This window comes from Pelophylax lessonae, assembly GCF_965119305.1.
Source record: "Pelophylax lessonae genome assembly, chromosome: 4".
NCBI lineage: Eukaryota > Metazoa > Chordata > Amphibia > Anura > Ranidae > Pelophylax > Pelophylax lessonae.
The window spans coordinates 606417674-606441335 of record NC_138771.1 but is presented as its reverse complement, the minus strand read 5'-3'; the positions used below and the strand labels follow the sequence as shown (position 1 = coordinate 606441335).

The 23662-nt window shown below is 44.6% G+C and overlaps 1 protein-coding gene across 1 annotated transcript in view; it reads right to left on the bottom strand.

Moving 5' to 3' along the window:
- Positions 1-275: 275 nt before the first annotated feature.
- The window catches only part of TNPO2 (transportin 2), a gene marked incomplete at its 3' end in the record, with an annotated part of 78330 nt that continues 54943 nt past the window's right edge, over positions 276-23662 (bottom strand). Inside the window, exons 14-24 of the mRNA XM_082254297.1 lie at positions 20268-20354; positions 19963-20070; positions 19019-19177; positions 17904-17991; positions 13462-13560; positions 8154-8249; positions 7961-8036; positions 7759-7858; positions 7462-7536; positions 3776-3922; positions 276-1360 (exon numbers count right to left, since the gene is read on the bottom strand). Coding sequence (XP_082110423.1) covers positions 3815-3922; positions 7462-7536; positions 7759-7858; positions 7961-8036; positions 8154-8249; positions 13462-13560; positions 17904-17991; positions 19019-19177; positions 19963-20070; positions 20268-20354 — 996 coding nt within the window. The remainder of the gene's footprint in view (positions 1361-3775; positions 3923-7461; positions 7537-7758; positions 7859-7960; positions 8037-8153; positions 8250-13461; positions 13561-17903; positions 17992-19018; positions 19178-19962; positions 20071-20267; positions 20355-23662) is intronic.

Genomic DNA, 23662 nt, shown 5'->3' with positions numbered 1-23662 from the left:
CTTTTGCCTTTGGTAATCCCCTCCTTAAAAAAAAAAAAAAAAAAAAAGCATAGTCTTGCAGGTGTGCCAATCGTCTGACTTCTATACTTTTAAAGAGTTACTGGCCAGGAACAAGCCAGTAAACTACAAACTGCAGATAAGCACACTTGCTCAATGTCTTAACATATTAAAGCTGTCAGCATGACAGTCAGAAAACCAGCACTTTCAGAAGAAGAGATCAGCATTTACAGCCTGTGTATTTATATCCGCAAAGGTTTTCCTTTAATGTACTTTAAGAACCCAAAACTGCACACAGTTACTTCCCAGTGCAACACAGTGTCTAACACAGCAACCATTGCTCCCTCAAGAGGTGAACCAAAGTATTACTGTCCTACTGCCTTAAAAGCAAAATGGATGTGCTGTGGTGTCAAGCTCTGTGGCCTTGAGGGCCATTGTACATTGAGCATTAACCTTGCAGAACTATTAGCTACCGAAAATTCTTTATTGATTTTCTCAAAATCTTATAGTGCAATATGATTGCAATTTTCTAATGTGACCACTACAGGGTCCTTCACTAGCTCTGTTTTTCAGACCCCACTTACCTGGCGGCTGTTAGTAAAAGTGCAAGCAATAGCAACGGCTAAGCACAGCAGCAGCACAATTAAATTCTCACATTAATCTTGAATTACTGACCCAATCTACTTGTGTACTGAAAACAAGGATGAAATGTAGTCAGCTAATTAACATTTGTGCAAACCGGCAAAATAACGAGACACTTCCTCTTTCTCCCAAGCAGATCCGCCAAGTGTCTAGCACGTAGCTTCACATTTCTTCCCTTCTCTCTGACTCTGGGCCTATAAAAGATGGCCGACCTTCTGTTCTGTGGCTGCAACCCTATTCTTGTGTGAATTTTTATTTATTTTTAATGTTTGACTCTAACCTGCGCTGAATTGCAGGGGAACAATCAAATGTCTCTACCTGTAGATGCCCCCTCCTCCCTCCCACTCTATTAGTCTAACCCTCCAACCCTCCTCTCCCTCTTACCCTCCCAATAACAGATCCTGACGTGGGACCAGCTCCGCCCCCCAGTACATCCCCTACCCCCACCCTACAAGGGTAACATTGTAAATCCTAAGACTCAACTCCCCTCCCATCATGCTCCACATATAAACTAAAAAGATCCCTGGGGGGGGCGGGAGGATGTTGTTGATGTTCACGTCCTCCTGTGCTCCGCTGAGGTTCCTTGGGAGTCAGGTGGATGGAGTCTGGAGTGGAAGGATGTTATTGGCCCTGGATACTGATCCCTGAAACCCTGCTAAAGACTGATGTGTGGGGCGTAGGACACCTTTCTCCCCAATCACCTCATGGACCAAACAGGAACCTGAAAAAAAACAAAACAAAACTAATATAAAACAAAATGAATATACAACAGTTATAAGCAGACCTGCAACAATGTTAAAGTGGGCAGACTAGACATAATTATACTGCTCAAAAAAATTCAAGGAACACTTTTCAATCAGAGTATAGCATCAAGTCAATTAAACTCCTGGGATATTGATCTGGTCAGTTATGTAGTAGAGGGGGTTGTTAATCAATCAGTTTCAGCTGCTTTGGTGTTAATGAAATTAACAGGTGCACTAGATGGGCAATGAGGCAACCCTCAAAACAGGAATGATTTTGCAGGTGGAGGCCACTGAAATTTTTTTCCACTACTCATCCTTTGACTGTTTTCACTAGTTTTGCATATGGCTAGGGTAAGTGTCACTACTGGTAGCATGAGGCGATACATGGACCCTATAGAGGTTGCACAGGCAGTCCAACTCCTCCAAGATGGCACATCAATAAGTGCCATTGCCAGAAGGTTTGCCGTCTCTCAGCACAGTCTCAAGAGCATGGAGGAGATTCCAGGAGGCAAGCAGTTCATCTCACAGATGAGAGCAGGTTCACCCTGAGCATGTGACAGACGTGAAAAGGGTCTGGAGAAGCTATGCTGCCTATAACATCGTTCAGCATGACCGGTTTGGTGGTGGATCAGTGATGGTCTGAAGAGGCATATCCATGGAGGGACACACAGACCTCTTCAGGCTAGACAATGGCACCCTGACTGCCATTAGGAATCGGGATGAAATCCTTGAACCCATTGTCAAACCCTATGCTGGTGCATTGGGTCCTGGGTTCCTGCCGGTGCACGACAATGCCCGGCTTTATGTAGCGAGAGTATGCAGACAGTGTCTGGAGAATGAAGGAATTTATACCATTGAATAGCCCCCACGCTCGCCTGACCTAAATATAATTGAACACCTCTGGGATATTATGTTTCGGTCTGACGCCGCCAGGTTGCACTTCAGCCTGTTCAGGAGCTCAGTGATGCCCTGGTCCAGATCTGGGAGGAAATACCCCAGGACACCATGCCCTGACGTGGTCAGACATGCATACAAGCATGTGGGGGCCATACAAACTACTGACTACCATTTTGAGTTGCTGCAATGAAATTTCAGCAAAATGGACTTGCCTGCTGAATCATTGCAGGGATGTTGGAGTTCAGTTCTCTGTAGGTTGATAATTTTCATTTACATCAAATGATGTGGCATCCTTCCATTCCTAACACATTACCCAGTCCATATCAGTATAGATATCCAGTATGATATTTTTCCCCATTGAGATTTGATGTGTTTTCAAAGTGTTCCTTTCATTTTTTTTGAGCAGTGTATATACATATTCAAACTAGAGGTGCACCGAATGGAAATTGTGGTGCCGAAACCAAAAATTCAGTATGCGCTTAGCCGAAATCGAAAATTACATTTTTAAAAATGCATATACATTTTTTTTTTTTTTTTATAGAATTGTATTATATTCGACTTTAATTATCATGAATTTAAATGAATATGAATTTATTGTTGGCCATTATCAGCACATTTAGCGCAAGAAAAGTTAAAAAAAAATGCATTCTGTGTATGTCTTCATACTTGTCCCTTGCGCATCTGTGGTGCTGTTAAAAATCTAAAAATCAATAACCCACTTGTGTCATGTTTTTGAGTCACATGACCCATGAAACACACCATAAAGCACAGCAAAAATCATGTGCGTTTGTGTCATTATCAGCACCTTTTTCTCTAAATCGGCAAAATACCAAAAACACAATTTTCAGCTGCCAAAATTTCCTTGCACCTCTCATTCTAACAAGCTGTAAATCTTTGCAATGCGCTGAACTCTGTGCTAGCTACAGCCATTGGGGAGCAGCACATCCTCAGATTACAGCAGCAAGTACTTTCAGTTTCATGTTAGCAGTTAACCTCCACTAGTATAGCTGCTAAATGCCCCATGTTCCCTCTCCTAGCAGTGACCTGGCATCTCAGCTCCCCTTCCTAAGTGACTGTGCATCCCAGCCCTCCTGCAGTAACTGTGCATCTCAGCTCTCCTTTCCTGCTGCGACTTGCCAGCCTTCTAATCTTTAATGAAAGCAGTATATGCACAAAAGAGGGAGAAGGCAGAGTGCCAACACCCAGCTTACTCTACAGTGAAATTTCTTTCAGCATAAGTCGAGGCCACATGTTTACATTTAGCCTGTACCTAGGATCCAAGAGACTGCACAGAAGCTCAGGGAAGAAAACACTAATGCAAGTGCACACTTCGGAACATTTTAGGCCAGGTCAAGTTCACTAATCGGATTTCTACTTTACATAAAAGCCACCCTTACTCACAGAATAAAGAACACCCTCCTTCAAGGAATGGTTTTAGTATATCGGGTAGCTTAACCCCCTCCCCCCCCCCATGTCTAAATCTCTAGCCACCTCACCTCCCACGCTGGGTGTGTGTAGATCTGCCCCAGTTCACATTACACGCCATAGAATGCAGCTAGACGTTCCTTCAGCAGAGGTGGAAACTGCTCAGAAAACTGGTTCCAATTTTCCTCTCCCACCTGCTCCTTAAAACCGTGCAAAATCTAAACAGAAAAAAAGAAAAGAAAAATAAAAAGACAATATTGAGGTGCAGGCCTTTGTAGTCTTTCAGACACTGGAAATGATGTAGCTTCCTTCAGAGCTCTGATGGTGGGTGGGATTGAATACATCTTAAAAAGCATTCAATGCCGCCCAGTCACACCTACAGGAAGAGTCCAAATCTCTCAAGTCCCACCTCACAGATCACAGCATTATTCAAGAAGGAAATCCCTTTATACACAGCCTGTTTATAAAGCAAGGTGTGCTGATGCTGGGAGGGATTGAATGGATCACAATTAGAATTCAATCCTGCCCAGGTAAATATGCCAACCAGTGTGAGCAGGGTGAGTCCCACCCCTCAGAGCCCTACTCTCTGTGAAGGGATTAATTTACATATGAGGGAAACGCCTTCACAATAACCTCCCATAGCCCTTCCTCCTAGTCGTGCAGTAAGCCATTATTCTCCTGGATGCTACAAGACAGGAATGACACATTTATATTTAGAGTCGGTTCACACTGGGGCGACACGACTCTGTACTACTTCGGGGGCGACGTGTGCATTCCCATGCACCACGACTTCGGAGCGACTTGCAGGGACTTCACACAATGGAAGTCTATGCAAGTCGATCCGAGGTCTCCCCAAAGTAGTACAGGACCATTTTTCTAAGTCGGAGCGACTTGTGTCGCTCCTATTAGAACGGGTCCTGTAGCGGTCAATGGACCGCGACTTGTCAGGCTGACAAGTCGCGCTAGTGTGGACCGGCTCTTACACCTATAACCACCAACATGAAGGCCCAGAAACACCCACAGTAACCCTAGGACCCACTGACGCCAACTCCCAGAACTGGTACAAGTGACTCCCATAGCCCGCCCTTAGGCTACAGAGGCTCAAAGGATCATGTGACAACTAGTATGGAGGAATGGAAAAGGAAGGAACAGGAAGTCAGAACTTTGAAATTCAGCCAGGAGCAGCAGTGACATCAGACACCAAAACCTGCTGTATACAGCTAAAAGAGGTAAGTTGCACACAAACTGACACAGCAGGGTTGTTATTCATTCACATGCACCTGTTTTGGAGAGGAAAAGCTGTAGTTCTTTAAGTATTAGAAAAAAAAATACACACACATGAAAAATGTATTATATTCCCTCAAATGGCCAAGTACATGTCACACTTGGTCCTGTTTTGATAGGTTCTGAGATTGCCTGGAGTAGTGTGGTCAGATAGCTGGCCGCCCCTCTCCCCATAGCTTTTCCACCATGCTGAAGCAAGAAGGTGGATAGCCAACAGACAGTGCTCCTCTCCAGCAGCAGGGGCATGCTGGAGAACAGCACGGATCACAACAGCTATGCAGATGAATGAATGCCTTCCCTCACTTCTCCCAGTCATCTCTACAGGGACACTTTTTGTGCCTATATACGGAAGCCCAGAAAAAAAGCCGAAGTAAACACTTCTTGACTGATAGAGGAGCCCATTGCTAGCGAGGAGAAAGAGCAGAGGATGCAAAAAGAGGATACCCAGCAGTAACTGCAACTTGGGCTTCCTTCTTGTGTTACGAGCAGGGCTTGATGTGCTTGCAGAGATTATCCAGGAGCTGAGCAGCTGTGGAGAAAAGAAATAGCTCTATGTGGATGTTACCTGGGAGGGGGGGCTAAAAGGTGGGAGAATAACCCTGTAAATGTCAGCAGCTCAGCACATCTTGGAGCTGGCAGAAGCTGAAGTAAAAAAGGTTGCTTTGTGTCTGGGGGGGGGGGGAGTAGATTTCCCAGACAAAAGAGGAGAAAGGAACAAAACAAAATCAGCTGGGCAGCTAGTAAAACATTCAATTGCCAGGACGGGCCTCCTGGAACTTCTGCCAAAGATTTACAAACAGTTGGCTCTTGAAAAGGTGCCGGTGTTCCGTGAGAATTACCTACCCGTGAGAAAAACCTACCCCTCGTCACTTCCGGCGCACGGCACCGTATGTAATGCAGCGGGTACATTAAAACAACTGTGCTGCAATACGACTCATCTCAGCTCTTGTCCCTGTCACTTCCCTGCTCTCGGCAAGTAAATATTAAAGCGGCGGCGGGTGTATGAAAACATAAATCACGGAGCCGAGAGCCGCTTTTATATTTACTTGCCAAGAGCAGGGAAGTGACCGGGACAGGAGCGGAGATGACTCGTATTGCCGCACAGCTGTTTTATTTAACCGCCGCGTGGGTAGGTTTTTTTCATGGTGGTACACCGTGATATTTTCATACTAGTGCGCATGGGCACTAGTCCGCTCCTCAGTTGTTCCTTTAGGTATCCGGGGCTGTGAGCATGCGTACTGCTGCGCTGCTCAGCTGTTCCTGGCCGGAAGTGACGAGGGTAGGTTTTTCTCACAGGGTAGGTAATTCTAACGTTACACAGTATTTAAATGGTTTGTATAGCGGCCCCGAGGAAGAAGTTATACAAACTGTTAGTGCTGTGTAAGGGGACATCAGACTGGAACACTGCACATTGCTCTTAACAGAGAGAGGGCAGTGGTTCAGTGCTGTGCTCCAACTACCCCATGGGAACACCCATAAACTGGGTTTCAGCCCATAGATGAGCTATACAGCCAGCAAAAAAAAAAAAAAAAATGAATGCACCACCCTAGGGCAAGAAAGCTTTTGGACCTACAGAAAGCTTCCCCCCAATTCCTCCACAACAAAAAGGGGTTAAGAATCCACAGAAAACCGCTCGCCACACTTCCTACTCTCACAGGAGACATAGGCTCCCACCGCTGTCAAACTCCTCCTGTGAGGGAGGAGGGGCCTTGGCTTAACGGCACTGTGTGCGTCTATTGAAGCACTACGCCAACAGCCTGGCTTGGGAGTGCACACGCACGGGTGCCTCCTTAGCACCCAGCTTGCTGAGTAAGCACCCAGAAAGAGCCTGCAGAGAACATCTCTGTGCAATATTGTTGCACAGAGCAGGCAAGTAGAACATTTTTATTTCCCAGAAAAAAAAAACGCCTTTAACATCACTTTAAAGAGACAAAACAATAATGTAATAAATAAGTTTGCCCATACACAATTCAAAACTAGCTACTTATTCATTAGCTCAATCTTCCAAAACAGAAAAAGCAACTACTGACATTAAGGGCCAGCTCACACCACATGCAGTCCAGTGAGTTTTTTTTCCTGCATCAAAAATGCATAGAAAGTAGGTTATATGGTTTTCAATGGCACAATTCACACCAGTGCTTGCAGTTCCAGTGCATTCCAGTAACAAAAGTAGAACATGCTGCATTTTACCTGCACTGGACTTACTGGAATGCTGTAAAACGCATCAAACACACACGCCCCTATTTAAGGCTAAGAAAAAAAAAAAAAAAAAAAAAGGAGGGGAGAAAAATGCACTGGACTGCATCAAAAACGCGCATGCAGTACAGTGCATCTGGAACGCATCCGGACTGCTTTCTATGCTGTGAACTGGCCCTAGGGACCCACAGGACTTAACTGTTAAAGCACTTTGGCCAGTCAACCCTAAGCAATGATGTATAAAAGCAGCAATAAAGCTTCACCTCACCAAACTCACCTTATAGAACATGTCTCTCAAATCATCTTTCGGACTGACCCAGGAGGCTACTGCATCGCAGAAAAAGATGAAGTCCTGCAAACAAAAAAGTGTAGTATAGAAAATGAATACTCAAAGTAATCACTCCTAAACAGTAAATAGGTTAAAAAACAGATCTCAAATAAAAAAAAAAAAAAAAATCTATAAAAAAAGTTTTAAAAATATATATAATCACACATTCAATATATTATATATGCATAGATATATCTCCTTTAGCAGCAAACAAAAATCTAAAAATTTTGAAAAAAAAAAACTTGCCTGTACAACCCCACCAGGATTCACACCAATCATTATACAGATCCCTCTGAAAGCAGAATCTTTCTCCTCATTGTCACGTATGTTCCGAAGGGAGGTACACCTGTAAAATAAAGATCATTTGATGCAAAAACGATTACAAACAAAAAAAAAAAAAAAAAAAATGCAATTTTAGTGCACCACAACAGGTATTTTGCTGACTCACCAAGGCCTGATAAACTGCTGCAACATGGGAGCTACTTCTTGGGGACACACACAGCCAAGACGTCCAATGGTAATTGCTACAATATTTACAGATTACCCAGAATGGAGGGGGGAAAAAATAAAAAAATAAAAAGTGAAAGGTGGCACCAAAAAAATAGCCAATACTAGAAAATGCAATGCTAAAACTGACTAACCTGTGTTTTCAAGAAGCGTTTTGGGGGTGTTGGGTCGGTTAATAATTTCTACAAGGTTGTTCAAAACCATAGGGACATACGGTTGCATCTCTGCTCCTGTTTAGATGAAAATGAACATGTGACTGACGCACTAGAAATAAGATACCCTTGTATTTAAAATCACAATAGCTTATGCATACATACACTATATAATATATATATATATATATATAAATAAAACACCATCACGTGCTTAGAGGTGTGACCACTTGTTAACACCTACATTTCTGAATGAACCCTTTTTGCACACGGACGGCTATACATACACCCTTTCTACCAAATGCACAAAAAGCGGTATTTTTTATTCACATACATTACATGTTTAAGCTGGCCAAATGCATCAAAGTAATTCTCTCCTTGGCCAGTCCTTACTAAAATGCAAATACTCCAGTGGATATAGTGCCGATATGGGGCAAAGACAACAAGGTGAAGGAGAGCTACACGCTCAGGTCTGGTCACTGACCTGCACTGCAATAATAATTCTATCCCAATAGCTTATACCTAAATACAGTACATCCGGAAAGCATTCACAGCGCTTCAACTTTTTCCACATTTTATGTTACAGCCTTATTCCAAAATGTAATAAATTCATTTTCTCCCCTCAAAATTATACAAACAATATACCATAAGGAAAACGTGAAAGAAGTTAGTTTGGAATCTTGCAAAAAAAAAAAAAACTCCCATGTACATAAGTATCCACAGTCTTTGCTCAATACTTTGTTGAAGCACCTTTGGCACCAATTACAGCCTTAAGTCTTTTTGAGTATGATGCTACAAGCTTGGCACACCTATTTTTGGGCAGTTTCTTTTCTTCTTTGCAGGACCTCTAAAGCTCCATCAAGTTGGATGGGGAGCGTCGGTGCACAGCTATTTTCAGATCTCTCCAGAGATGTTCAATGGGTTCAAGTCTGGGCTCTAGCTGGGCAAATCAAGGACATTCAGAGTTTTCTCATAGCCACTCCTTTGTTATCTTGGCTGTGTGCTTAGCGTGGTTGTCCTGTTGGAAGATGAACCTTTGCCCCAGTCTGAGGTTCAGAGCGCTCAGGAGCAGGTTATCATCAAGGATGTCTCTGTACATTTCTGCATTCATATTTCCCTCAATCCTGACTAGTCTCCAAGTTCCTGCTGCTGAAAAATATCCCCACAGCATTAAGCTGCCACCACCATGCTTCACTGTAGGGATGCTATTGGCCAGGTGATGAGCCGTGTCTGGTTTCCTCCAGACATGACGCTTGCCATTCAGGCCAAAGAGTTCAAGCTTTGTTTTATCAGACCAAATCATTTTGTTTCTCATTGTCAGAGTCCTTCAGGTGCCTTTTGGCAAACTCCAGGTGGGTTGTCATGTGCCTTTTACTAAGGAGTGGCTTCCTTCCAGTCACTCTACCATACAGGCCTGATTGATAGAGTGTTGCACAGATGGTTGTTCTTCTGGAAGGTTCTTCTCTTTCCACAGAGAATCGCTGGAGCTCTGTCAGAGTGACCATAGGGATCTTGGTCACCTCCCTAAGACCATTCTCCCCTGATCGTTCAGTTTGGCTGAACGGCCCACTGTAGGAAGAGTCCTGGTGGTTCTAAATTTCTTCCATTTACGAATGATGGAGGCCATTGTGCCCATTGGGACCTTTAACGCTGCAGAATTTTTTCTGTACCCTACCCCAGATCTGTGACGCGATACAATCCTGTTTGAGGTCTACAGACAATTCCTTGGACTTCATGGCTTGGTTTTTGCTCTGACATACACTGTTAACGGTGGGGCCTTATATAGAGAGGTGTGTGCCTTTCCAAATCATGTCTAATCAACTGAATTTACCACAGGTGGACTCCAATTAAGTTGTAGAAACATCTCAAGGATGATCAGTGGAAACCAGATGCACCTGAGCGCAATTTTGAGTGTCATGGCAAGGGCCGTGAATACTTATGTACATGTGATTTTTTATTTTTAATAATTTTGCATAGATTTCAAAAAAACTTCTTTCACGTTGTCATTATGGGGTATTGTTTATAGAATTTTGAGGCAAATAATGAATTTAATCTATTTTGGAATAAGGCTGTAACATAAAATGTGTAAAAAGTGAAGCCCTTTGAAAACATCAGATCTCAATGGGGAAAAATCTCATGCTGGATATCTATACTGGTATGGACTGGGTAATGTGTCCCGGAAGGAAAGGATGCCACAGTTTGATGAAAATGAAAAATTGTCAACCTACAGAGGGCTATTGATGCTGCAGGCTAGTCCATTTTGCTGAAGTTTTATTGCAGCAACTCAAAATGGTTCTCAGTAGTTTGTATGGCCCCCATGTACTTGTATGCATGCCTGACATCGGGGCATGCTCCTAATGAGATGACGGATGGTGTCCTGGGGTATTTTCGCACAGATCTGGACCAGGGCATCACTGAGCTCCTTAACAGACTGAGGTGCAACCTGGGGGCGTCAGGTGGACCCAAACAGAATGTGCCAGGAGTGTAATTGGATTAACGTCAGGAGAGCGTTGGCGCCATTTATTGGTATGAATTCCTTCATCCTTCAGGAATTGGCTGCATACTCTCGCCACATGAGGCCAAGCATTGTCGTACACCAGTAGGAAACCAGGACCCACAGCACCAGTGTAGGGTCTAACAATGGGTCCAGGGATTTTATCCCAATACCTAATGGCAGTCAGAGTGCCATTGTCTAGCCTGTAGAGGTCTGTGCGTCCCTTCATTGATATGCCTCCCCAGACCATCACTGACCCACCACCAAACTGGTCATCCTGAATGATGCTACAGGCAGCATAAAGTTCTCCACAGCTTCTCCAGACCCTTTCACATCTGTCACATGTGCTCAGGGTGAACCTGCCCTTACCTGTGAAAAACACAGGTCATCGCGTTCGGTCGGGTTTTTTGCGTTTGAAACGCCGGGAAACACACGTTCGAACGCAAATAATTGCTTTCCAAAAAACGTCCCTGAACTCAACTGCCTGCAAATGACTGTAAACGACCCTGTGTACATGGACAGATAAGATAACATGTAGGTGGGTTCAGGGGCTTCTGAAAAAAAAAAAACGCCCAACTGCTCCTAAACGGCCATTTACAACGTCCCGTGTACATGGAGCCTAAAATGGAGATTGCTGCAATACTTTAGGTCACGCCATATTTAAGCAGCAGTCTTACAAACGCAATTTTTTTGGAAAAAAATACACTTTTAATTAAAAAATAACAAAATAGTAAAGTTAGCCCAATTTTTTTCTATAATGTGAAAGAATGTTACGCTGAGTAAATAGATACCCAACATGTCATGCTTCAAAATTGCGCAAGCTCGTTGAATGGCAGCAAACCTTGGTGCTTAAAAATCTTAATAGGCGACACTTTAAAAATTTCTACAGGTTACCAGTTTAGAGTAACAGAGGAAGTCTAGGGCTAGAATTATTGCTCTAATTTGAACAAATGCAGAGATACCTCACGTGTGGTTTGAACACTGTTTACATGTGGGCGCGACTCGCGAATGCGTTCACTTCTGCGCGCGAGCTCGGAGTGACAGGGCTTTTTAAAAAATTTTTTTTCCTATTTTACCTTTTATTTTTACACTATCCCTTTAAAAAAAATAAAAATAAAAAAAATACATTTTTTTGTTTCACTTTTATTCCTATTACAAGGAATGTCAACATACCTTGTAACAGAAATAAGCAGCACACATGAAAGAAGTGTCAAAATGACCTCAGATCTCACATCTACACTAAAAAGCAAATAAAAAAAAAAAATAAATAAAAAAATAAGGGCCCTTTAACCATTTAACCACTTTCAGACCGGAGGATTTGGCTGCTCAATAACAGGCCCTATTTTGTGATTCGGCACTGCGTGACTTTAACGGACAATTGCGCGGTTGTGCGATGCTGTACCCAAACTAAATTGACGTCTTTTTTCCCCACAAACAGAGCTTTCTTTTGGTGGTATTTGATCACCTGTGCAATTTTTATTTTTTGCGCTATAAACAAAAAAAGCGTAAATTTTGGAAAAAAAATAAATATTTTTCACATTCTTTTATATGAAATGCTGCTCAAAAAAAAAAAAAAAGTAAAAATCAAAAAGGTAACATTTTAGGGCCAATTTGTTTTCTGCTACATATTTTTGGTAAAGAAAAAAAAAAAATTCTTGATACAGATCGGATCAAAGTAGTGCAGGCACGACTTGAAATCGCAACAGATATGAATGGTACTAATTGGAAATCATGGGGTACAACTTGTAACGCGACTTTGTAATCCCAAGTCGCAGGGAAAGTTGCACTAATGGGCCTAAGTGAAAGGTATTACTCCCACATTTTCAACAGTGACAGGCCCTGCCCACATTTCCAATAGAAGATTCCCCAGAACGACATCACCTTCCCTGTTACAGTTAAGATTAAACTGGTGTCCTCTGTCCACCCTGCTAAACAGAGGAAAAAAAACACTAATGAGGTAATTTTTCTTTTCCTCTTCACCATGCTTCTAGTCCGCACATTTCCACATAGCACACCTGAATGGCTTTGAACTCTGCCTTCCTTCTCTCAGTCGGAGCTCTGATTTACAGGGGATTGCAAAAGGGTTAAATGTAGGTACTTACACTAATTGCATTAAAAAAATATGTCTGACCTGCCGGGAAATAGAGATTTGCAAATTTAAAAAGGACCTAGCAAGTCATAAAAGAAGAATATATCATCTGTGTGTATGAAGCTAAAGCAGATATTGGAATGTGCAAAACACAAATATCCTGGCGGAGTGCAGCTAGAGGGCTTGAAATAACGACTTTTTGTAGCTGCTCCTCGTGGTTTTGTTGGTAAACAGATCCATTGTTAAAGCTGCACGTTGTCTAAGGTTTTGCATCTCTGTCCATTCAGGTTAGTGATTTACACTGCTTAGCCGTGGGGTTTTTCTATGCTGCAGTTCAACATGCAGTTAATGCCGATTTCATAGTCACAGGTCAGTGCAATTTCAGGTGCAACTTACCTGACATCTGTGCAACTTCATGCACAGATGTCTATGCAAGTTGCACCTGAAATCGCAAAAATATAGTCCAGGAACATATTTTTTTTTTTTTTTTTCAAAATTGCTGTGGCACTGCTAAGTCGGAGTCACACCGATTTAAAAACAGTTCCACTGCCGACAAAAGGGTGCAATTTGTCATGCAATTTGGAACTGTCAGATCGCATGATAAGTTGCACCAGTGTAAAACGAGGGCTTTATTTCAAAACAAAGGCATACTAATCCTTTCAAATCCAGTACATTATAAAAACAGGAAAGAAAACGATGATTCTTACCCATCTGCATGCAGATCTCCCCAATGGCCCAGGTAGCGTTGTTACAGACAGAGATAAACTCTGGATTTAGGTTGGTACCTAGTATAGGCATGAACTCCGCTGTTAAACAAGATCAGTAAGAACCGTTAGTTATACACAGGTAAAGTCTCTGAACTAATTTGCCAAAATACTGAACGTAATTCACAATGCAACCCTTAGTCATATTTTAGAGCAGCCTTTCCTAAACAGGAAGTGACGAGGGACACCGGTGCAGGCGCAATGACTCCTGGGATCGACGACGCTCATCTTCCAGGAGTCAATGCAAGCAGAAAGTGACGGCGGTGGCCGTGTCCGCAGAGGGAAGGAAGAGGAAGGAAGGCAAGTATATTCTCTTTAAAAACAAGGTAAAAGAATCAAAAAAAAAAAAAAAAAAATTATCCAATTCTTTTTCATGTAATTTAGAGCAAGCGGATGCGGAAAGTTATTGGAGGATGGAACTCAGCTTTAAAAACAGCAGTCTGCAAAACCTTGCGGCCAAAGGAAGCATCCGCAGATGCCAACAGATCCACTTTTAAAAAAAACTTTGAAAAGTGTGAACCGACGACCAGGTGGCCGCCTTGCAAATCTGTGTCACGGACACCTGATGATGGAAGGCCCAGGAGGCAGTAAGCATCCTAGTAGAGTGCGCCTTGAAAGGGAAAGGAGGAACCTGACCCATGATGGAAAAGGCCTGAACCACTGTCTGATCCATCTGGAAATGGTCGCAGAGGAAGCAAACAACCCTTTGCGAGGTCCATCCGTAAGCACAAAGAGTCTGAATGCCTGAATGACTCCGTAGCTGACAGGTACACCCTTATTGCCCGGACCACATCCAAGGCATGCAAGGAAATGGGCCTGGGACACAGGGAAGGCAACACAATGTCTTCATTCAAATGAAAATCAGAGACTACCTTAAGGAAGGAATGACGGACAGGGGCGAAGCACCACTTTATCTTTGTGAATCATCATATAACAAGGACAGGATAACGCCGCCAGTTCCGACACCCTGCGCGCAGAGGTGAGCCACCAAAACGGCCACCTTCTGGGACAGCGTAAGCAGGGGAATCTCCCTGACTATTTTCAAAGGGAGGCTTCTGTAGAGCTGAAAGCACAAAATTAAGATTCCAAGGCGGCAACAGAGCCCGCACTGGAGAAACCAAACGTCAGACACCCTGAAGAAAAGTATGCACCAGTGTGGCCAAAGTTCATTGGAAAAAAACTACCAAGGCCGATACCTGGCCCTCAATATTACTCAAGGCCAATTTCTGTTTTAACACCCTCTTCCAGCGTCCAGATCCTCTGAGCAGAATGCTCGCCGAGGACACCTCCCCAGCCAGACAGGCTGGCATCCGTGGTAACCACTGTCCAACACGAGGAGAGGAAGGAAGGATTTTCCCAGCCAAAACACCGGAAAGCGAAGCCACAATGTCAGGAACTCCTTTGTTATCCGACTCAGCTGGATCTGATTGTCCAGAGACTGCGGAGTCTTGTCCCACTTGGTCAGAATCTCCCTTTACAGGGAACTCGTATGGAACTGTGCAAACGGAACCGCCTCAAATGTAGATATCATCAGGAGGCGAATTGCAGACTGCAATTTCTGGAACTTGTCCAGAGGAAGGAGCACTCTGGCTACGGCCGAGTCCAGATTCAAGCTCAAATAGTCCAGCTTAGTGGATGGAGCCAGGACAGAATCCAGCCGAAATCCCGCAGAGTTGGTATTGTGATGTCCACCAGAGCAGAGGGAGACTCCGCTCGCAGAAAGATTGTCCAAGTAGTCCAGTACCGCGATCCCCCATTGGTGTAGCAAGGCTAGCACCAGGGCCAACACTTTTGTGAAGACCGGAGTAGCGGAGGCGAGACCAAAGGGTAGCGCCACAAACTGATAATGCTCTTCTCCCAGAGCTGAGAAAACGCTGGTGACTGGCACAAATTGGAATGTAAAGATTGGCATCCTTGATCTCTATAGAGGCAAGGAAATCCCTGACGCAGGGATGCCACCACTGCTCGAATGGACTTTATTCTGAACTTCTGTACCCACACAAAGCAGTTTGCCAGAGGCCCTGAAAGGCTTCGAGCCCTTGTCAGTCAACCTTGAGGGAAGAAAAAACTTCTAATGAGCCAAGGAGGAAGATCCACATCTACGACGAGGATCCTTGCCCTTAGTAGCCTGCGGAAGAAAAGGTACGCTTCCCCCCTACATAGAACTTTATTGATGTCATCCAGGGAAGCACCAAACAGGAGATCGGTTAAGGCCTTTTTAGAAGTCTGGTCCACAGGCCAGCATTTGAGCCAAAAGACCCGCTGAAGGACCACCACCAAAACAGAGGCGAGCCATCAAAGGAGCCGCATCCAAAGAGGTATCAAACTGCAGCCCCTGGTCCGCCAGCTGAGCAAAGGCAGGGTGGAAGCGGTTTTCCCTCCAGGTCACGGCATAGGAGCTTAGCCCACTTGGTCAGAGTTTGCGACACCAGGGCAATGGTAAATACCAGCTAAGGGGTACATAGTGCGGGACACAGCCTCTGCCTTACGGTCAGCCGGGTCCTTCAACCAGATCAGGGTTTCCTTGTTCAATCTGTAAACTGGGGGGGGGGGTTTACCACTGGTAGGACAGTCCACTCCTTAGGAAGGGACTCGTCGTAGGGGGTAACGCCTAGTAAAGCGCTTAGGAATCCCATGGGAACACTTTGGTTGTCCCTACTCTCTAGTGACAATTCTGTCAAAATAGGCAGGGAAAGGAAACACCTTTGCCACTCTGGATGGCTTGTGAGTGCCAAAGAAGACCTGCGCCTCCATCGCAGCTTCAACTGCCTCCTCCATCTTCAAGGTCCCACGCACAGATACAATCAGTGCATCCACCAGCACCTTTTCATGCGCAGTCGCAGACATGGAGGAAAAAAATAACACACTGCTAAGGGACAACCTCCACCGTGCTGGCAGCAACGCCCAGTCGCCAAGCACAAGGCACAGAGTGATCCTCAGCTGAGAGTGAAAGGACCCCACCACACTAACCACCAGCTGACAGAGGCACCTGTAACCATCAGGAGAATCTGCATTACACGTGTGGCGATCAGGAAGCTAAATGATCCAGGAGTCAACACCAGGGGATAAGGAGGGGCTCCCACCGCCGAAATTGTCACCCACAGGGCTTCACTGTCATGGCCGCCGTTGTTTCCAATGGCAAACCACAACAAAATGGGCGCCAGACTACACAAACATGGCCGCCGTGTATAGGAATACACAGGCTAAAAGAAAAATGGTGCCCCCCACGCAGCATACAGGGACACAGAATTGGGATACTAGGCCTCAAGGACAGATCCAGGCAGGATAGGGGGCCCTGGCAGGAGCCTACACCAGGTACAACCCCCCCCCCAGACCACATAAACAGCCCGTGTATGTGGGGGGGGTAGGCTGAGGGACTCAAAAAAAGGGGGGGGGGGGTGCCTGCAGGAAGGAGGGGAACCCGGGGGTCCGACCGTCCCAAGGAGGGGCCCACGTCCACCCCAAAACCCTCGAGGGAGGGCAGCTGCTCACCATACCAGGAGGGCACTGCTCCAGACAGATCCTCCACTCCATCGGAATGGGGGGGGCTGTCAGCCAGGAGGAACGCTGTGACTCAGGCTGAGGCCAGGTCGTATGCGACCTCCGCGAGACGTTTAACTCGCAAGGCCAGCCCTCATCCAATGGTGCTATGTCGCAGCTGACCTAGCGCAGAGCTGAGGCCTGTGAGTGCTCGCTGGCCAGACTGGGGTGCTGGATCTAGATTATCCAGCCCGTCGTCCAGTCTGGCAGCTGATAGAAATTTTTTCCTCCTGAATTTTTCCTGTGAGATCTACTATCTAAAAGATTTTGCCAGGACTAAAGATCCCAGCAAGGAACTAAGTCCTTACTCCTGACTAGGCAGAAAAACTGAGTGACTATAACAGGAAGAGGGAGTATACCCCCTGGGACTGCCCATGGGTGTAGCCAGAAGTTTTTTTTTTTGTGCCTAGTGTCCTAATCCTGTAGGGGGCAGTATAACCCAATAGTCGAGAATGACCAGAGCTGTGTCCGTCAATGAACGAAAGAGAAAAATGGATCAATAGCCAGAGAATTAGCATATTTAAAATGAACGGCAGCCCCATATTTCTCTCAATGTTTAACAAACCAAGCAACAAACATACGGCCTATATTAAAAATGAAGGTTATAATTGATTTAGTTCAATTTTACACACACACACACACTGCTGAAAGCACTATGGGTTAGCTGATCAATGGAGTTTGTATATAGGCTTTAAAATACAAGTAAAAGCTAAAGCAGGGGAATATGTAAAAATCAACTTTATCTGCTGGTTGTATAGAATTATGCACAAGGCAACATTTTTATTCCGGTTTTTTAGTCCTAACCATAAGAAAATATAAAAAAAGGTATTCATTTCGATACTTACATATGCAAGGTTTTACATGGAGGAAACACGCCTTTGTCAGATCACCCAGGAGGGCAAAGGAACTCTGTCGAACTTCTGGCATTATGTCCTGAGAAGGGAAAAGAAAGAAAGGTCTGAACTCAGTGTAAAGTGAAACCTGTGGAGGGTCGTTCTTGCCCTCTCCATGACTAAGACTCATTCAGATGACCATGTGCCGCAGAGAGAAAAAAAAAGGTTCTTCATCTCCCTGTAGTAGAATCCTTATATTTTTCTTGGAGTCCACTGAGGAACACCGGAAATCGAACCTTAGGGTTCTACTGCCACATACAGGATGACTGGACACTGCCAAACAAACTGTAGGCGGCCACCTGATGGTAGAACTCCCCCTCCATACCTCAGTTTAGTAACTCAGCAGCCTATGGACATCACTACAGGCTGCAGATTTGGCCCTCTCACTGAGATGGATGGAAGGAACCTGAGACAAGACCCGAGACTGGCATTTCATTTCTCTAGTCTGCCAAGCACTTCACCGATCCAGTGGGGTCCAGTTACAGGAAAAACAATTTTAGACTAAGGACAACTGCGCAGTATAACTCCCAAGAATGCAGACTTTCTGTAGCTATAGGGAGATGAATCCTAATTTAAGAGGAAAAGTAGCTTTTTTTTTGCAAAATCATAAATCAGCTGAGCAAAAAAAGTAATTCCATCTTCCTAGGTCACCAGCAACAAACTAAGGCTTAAAGGCATGAAGGAAGGGTATAAGGGTATACCCGGGGTTACCAGTTTGTTTGATCAGATTGGGTGTGGAATCAGTGCTGGGGGGCAGGAAGGGGGGTGAAGGGGATAGGAAAGGAGGTTGGGCGTAGGGGGGGCGCCAGAGTAATTTCAGGTGGTCACATTTTAGGTTAAGAACTCTGATTAGCGGATTGTAGTCCACTGATCAGTTATAGAATTGTTCAGCAGAGTCTGCTGAACAATTCTGTTATAAGTTCATGATCATTGAAGGGACCATGAGCTTATAGCAGAGGGAGAAATGAGGTCCATACGGCGTACGGACCTAGCCAGCTGCAAGTAGTGCTGTAGGTCCGTACGGACCTGGCAGTGAAAGGGTTAAAAGCGACAAAGACCATTCTTACCTGCATGCACTGGAACAGAAGAGTCATGATGTTGCTTCTTGCCACCAGCTGCTCAACATTGCCACCAAGCCCCTCTGCCAGTCCACTCAGGAGGTCCAAGGCTACTATCATGAAATCCTTATCGGGCGCTTCATACTGATCCGGGTGCTGACTGTACATCTGTCAGGGACAAAGAGGACAACACTCATCAGATAAGTGGGGCACAGGGTGGAATTTTTTTTTTTTTTTTTTTTAAATTAAAAAAAAAAAAAAAAACACAACATATAGTCAACATCCTAGCAAGAGTTTTATACTGTCTTCATACTTTAATATTTACAGCCCAACTCCATTCAAATTTCTTGCCTAAACCCCTGCTAAAAAAAATAAATAAAAAAAAAAATAATATATTTTACTACTATATCCACCTCTTCCTCACTGCTGGAACTTTGTGGTCCAGTGCCACTCTTCAAGGTAAAGGACAGAGCCATTCAACCAACCCGCCACTGGCCCCGGCTATCCCGCACAAACCCCACCGGAATACCATCACCCCAGGACACGCCCATTAACATACACCTACATATATATTACATATACATACACACACGCACACATAGGAGCCCGTCCCAGGGTGACAGTCCGGCACGCGCAAGACAACCGGGGCCAACAGAAAACAGGCCAACTGGCCCGGTCATCTAACCTTGATTGATATAGTAGTAAAACATTTTTTTTTTCTCAATCAAGTAGGGGGGGGGGGGGGGGGGAAGTATAGTTCCCCTTCCCCCCTCCATGTATAGCTTCTGTGTAGGAAGAAAGCATATAAAATGACTCTTCATCATGAAAAACAGAAGCACATCAATACTTTACCCCACGCGTATAACTGCTCACGCCATTAGTACTGCATGGCAGCAAATAAATGGGGACAGGGTGGAAAAATTTTGAAGAAAAGCAGCATGTGAAATACTCACCATGGCTTGGGCCAGTGTCTTCTGCACCAGAGTCACACACCTCTGATACACAGGCTCACAGTATGGTAGGAACCCACTCTGCAGTGCCGTAGCAATGGAGGACAAGCACTAATATTAAAAAAAAAATAAAAATTCACAAATTAGAACCACAGCTATTTCTGAGAAGAATTAGGCACATAGAAACTCTGAGGTCAGACAGTATGAATACAAAATCCCAACATGAGGAATTCAGACTTCTGGTTCCACATCAAACCCCAGTAAGAGTCCATGATTACCCCTTACCATAAAAGAAATCAAACATTTACCTCTAATAGTGGGAAGAGGTCCTTATCTTCATCTTTCAACTCATTCCATTTCTGGATTAGAGGGGGCATCAACTTTTGGATGTACTCCTGTTATAGAAGTTTTAAACATGAATATTGGTTTTGGTCCAGAATAGAAATGAAAAATAATTAGGACAAAAAGGAAAGTGAACCAGTGGGTCCCGTGTGTAACTGCTACTTACACAAAGCAGACATATCCGGAAGTATAGCCTAGCCAATAGCGGTGGACCCTTTTTTTTTTTTTTTTTTTTTTTTACTGTGTGTTAAACTATAGAAAGGGCTTATACTACAACAAAGACACAGGAGACCTATTTAACAAAAAATATAGAAAATAAAATGTTTTTAACCGCTTCCAATACTGGGCACTTTCACCCCCTTCCTGCCCAGGCCAAAATTTTCAGCTTTCAGCACTAACACTTTGAATGACAATTGCGCGGTCATGCAATGCTGCAGCTAAACTACATTTTTATCATTTTTTTTTTCCACACAAATGGGGTTTTCTTTTGGTGGTAATTAATCTACGTTGGGTTTTTAAAAAAGAAAAAAAAATAATTTTTGAAGTTATTTTTTACTTTTTACTAATATGCAGCACTGACTTGCACTATTGATGAGCACAGACTGGCATCACTGCTGGGGCTGCACTGATAATCATGTCAGTGATGATCAGTGCAGGTCTCCCCTGTGAGGAGATGCCGCCGATCGGCTCTCCCCTCCTCACACTGTCAGTGTGAGAGAGGAAAAGTGGATAACTGGCATTTCCTTCTTTACAAATTATCAGCTGTGATAGGACATCATGGCATCATCGGCTCTTTGCCGAGATCAGGGTCTCCCAGTGACACAGATATCATCCCAGAACAAGAGCATACCGCCCTCCGTTATTTGTCTACATTACGGGCGGTAGTTAAAAGTTCTTGTTTTTAAGGAATCGCGGAATAAAATGGTTTAATCTTTTACAAATTATGTATTGTCAATATTCGCACCTTAAAAATCCCAAGAATATTTTCCTCCTTATATACGACCGAGGGGTGTGGTGCCTCTGGCTCCCTCTCTTGCCCATAACACTTTTATACAACCCAATCAAGTAGCTTGGCTAAACACAAAAATCTTGCTCATTTTTCAAATGACCTCTGGAGCTCTTCCCTTTGATCACCAGGATTGTAGAAAAAACCTTGTAAATTTGGGAATGGAATTATGTGACTTCCTCCAATATAGCACTGGTACTTTGGTTTGGTTTATTCATGCGTTTATGTTACAGATCATACCACTATACCAACCCAATGAAGAAGCCTAAAAACCTTTGAGTTGAAATGGAGTATTTTTGTAAACGTCAACCACTTCAAGAGCGCAATACGCATATATAGTATATGAAGATATTAGCCCTAACCCCTGTAAGCCCTAACCCCTGTATCGTTTTTTACAGCCAGCTTTCTCAAAAAAGCGCTAAGAGTCGCTCACGAGTTTCTGGAAGGCTCTCAGAAGCAGTGGGAGGGGACACGTCTCCCCCTCTGGTCGGTGTCTCTCAGGCTTACCGTTTGTACCAGTTCGTCAGGCTGCTCCCACAGGCAATCAAAGAGCAGATCCTCTTCGATCGCCACTGTGGCCTCGGATCACCAGAGTGATGTCATGATGTCACTTCTAGTCCAGGCTGGAATTTTTTTTTTTTTGCTTTGAAAAAGGTACCGATCTCTCCATAAAGAGGACCCATCATCCTTATTTCTATTACAGGGGATGTTTACATTACTTACATTACATTTTTTACTGCTTTAACCGCTTGCCGACCGCCGCACGACTATTTACTGCGGTGGTCAGCCCCTCACAGGCAGAGCGACGTAGTGCTAAGTCGCTAGCCTGTGAGGGTCTAGGGAGCGAGCGCGCTCCCCCGGAGGCGCGCTCCTTCTCCCGCACGGTCACGGACGGACGCCCCCCCCCCGCGCGTGACTAGCGGACGCGATGTCCGCCGGTCACTCGGCGATCGTCGGTGGAGAAAGGCAGGCGGCTGATGTAAACAAGCCGCTTGTCATTCTCCCCTGTGTAGAAACAGTGATCATACGGTTCTACTATGTAGGACCGTTGATCACTGTTCCTACAGCTCAAGCCACAGCCAATCAGTTAGAATCACGCCCCTAGGGACACACACAGCCCCTCCCTCTCAAAAAAAGTTAACCCCTTCACTGCCAGTGTAATTTTACAGTAACAGTGCATATTATATATATATCACGGATTACTGTAGAAATGTCACTGGTAACCCCAAAAGTGTCAATGTCAGTCAAGGGTCCGATCTGTCCGCCGCAATGTCGCAGTACCGCAAAAAAAAAAAAACGCAGATCGCTGCCATTACGCGTTAAAAAAAAAAAAAAAACTTTCCCTTTGCTAGTAATCACGCTATAACTTTTGCGCAAACCAATCAAAATACACTTTTTGCGATTTTTTCTTACCAAACATAGGTAGCATAAAACAAATTGGCCGAAAATGTTAAAAAATTTTGATTTTTACATTTTTTTTTGGGGAATTTCATATAAAAAATGTGAAAAATATTGTTTTTTGCAAAATTGACGCTCTTTTTTTGTTTATAGAGCATGATCAAAAAAAAAAAACAAAATCGCACAGGTGATCAAATACCAAAAGAAAGCTCTGTTTGTGGGGAAAAAAGGTCAAATTTGTTTAGGTACAGCGTCGCACGACCGCGCAATTGTCCGTTAAAGCAACGCAGTGCCGAATCGCAAAAAAAAACCTGGTCGGAATGGGGGTAAAATCTTCCGGGGCTTAAGTGGTTAAAACAAGAAAAGAAAGGGGGCGTGGCCTGGAGCGGCATGGAGTAGGACGTGAGTGAGAGCAGCTCCGCCGGCGTATACTCCTTACCTCACAATATCCTGCACCCCGAGATCCTCTCTGCCTCCCCGACATCACCGATCGCCCTCTGGACCGTCCGCAGCATGTCGCCGCCCAAAAAAACGGCGGACGCGGCCGCCAAGCTGGACAAATACCGCCGCACAGAGAAGGATTCTCAGTCCCAAGATGGCGCCCAGGCGGGAGCGGAGGCGAGCGCGGCGGGAGCCGACACTGCAAAGGTACTAGAGGCTATTTCATTGTGCCAGGCTTCCTTGACCTCACGGATTGAGGAGGTGAAGATTGATATCTCCCTGGTCCGCCAAGATCTCCAGGCAGTGCGGGAGAGGGTGTCTGAGGCAGAGCAGAGGATAAGCACCGTGGAGGATTCCCTGCCCCCCCTGCAAAATGCTTCTGATCGCCTCCAGCTACAGGTCACCCAGCTCCTGCTCAAGCATGATGATATAGAAAATAGGCTGCGGAGGTGTAATATCAGGCTTATAGGATTGCCTGAGGGGGCAGAAGGAGCTCACCCGTCAGACTTTTTAGAA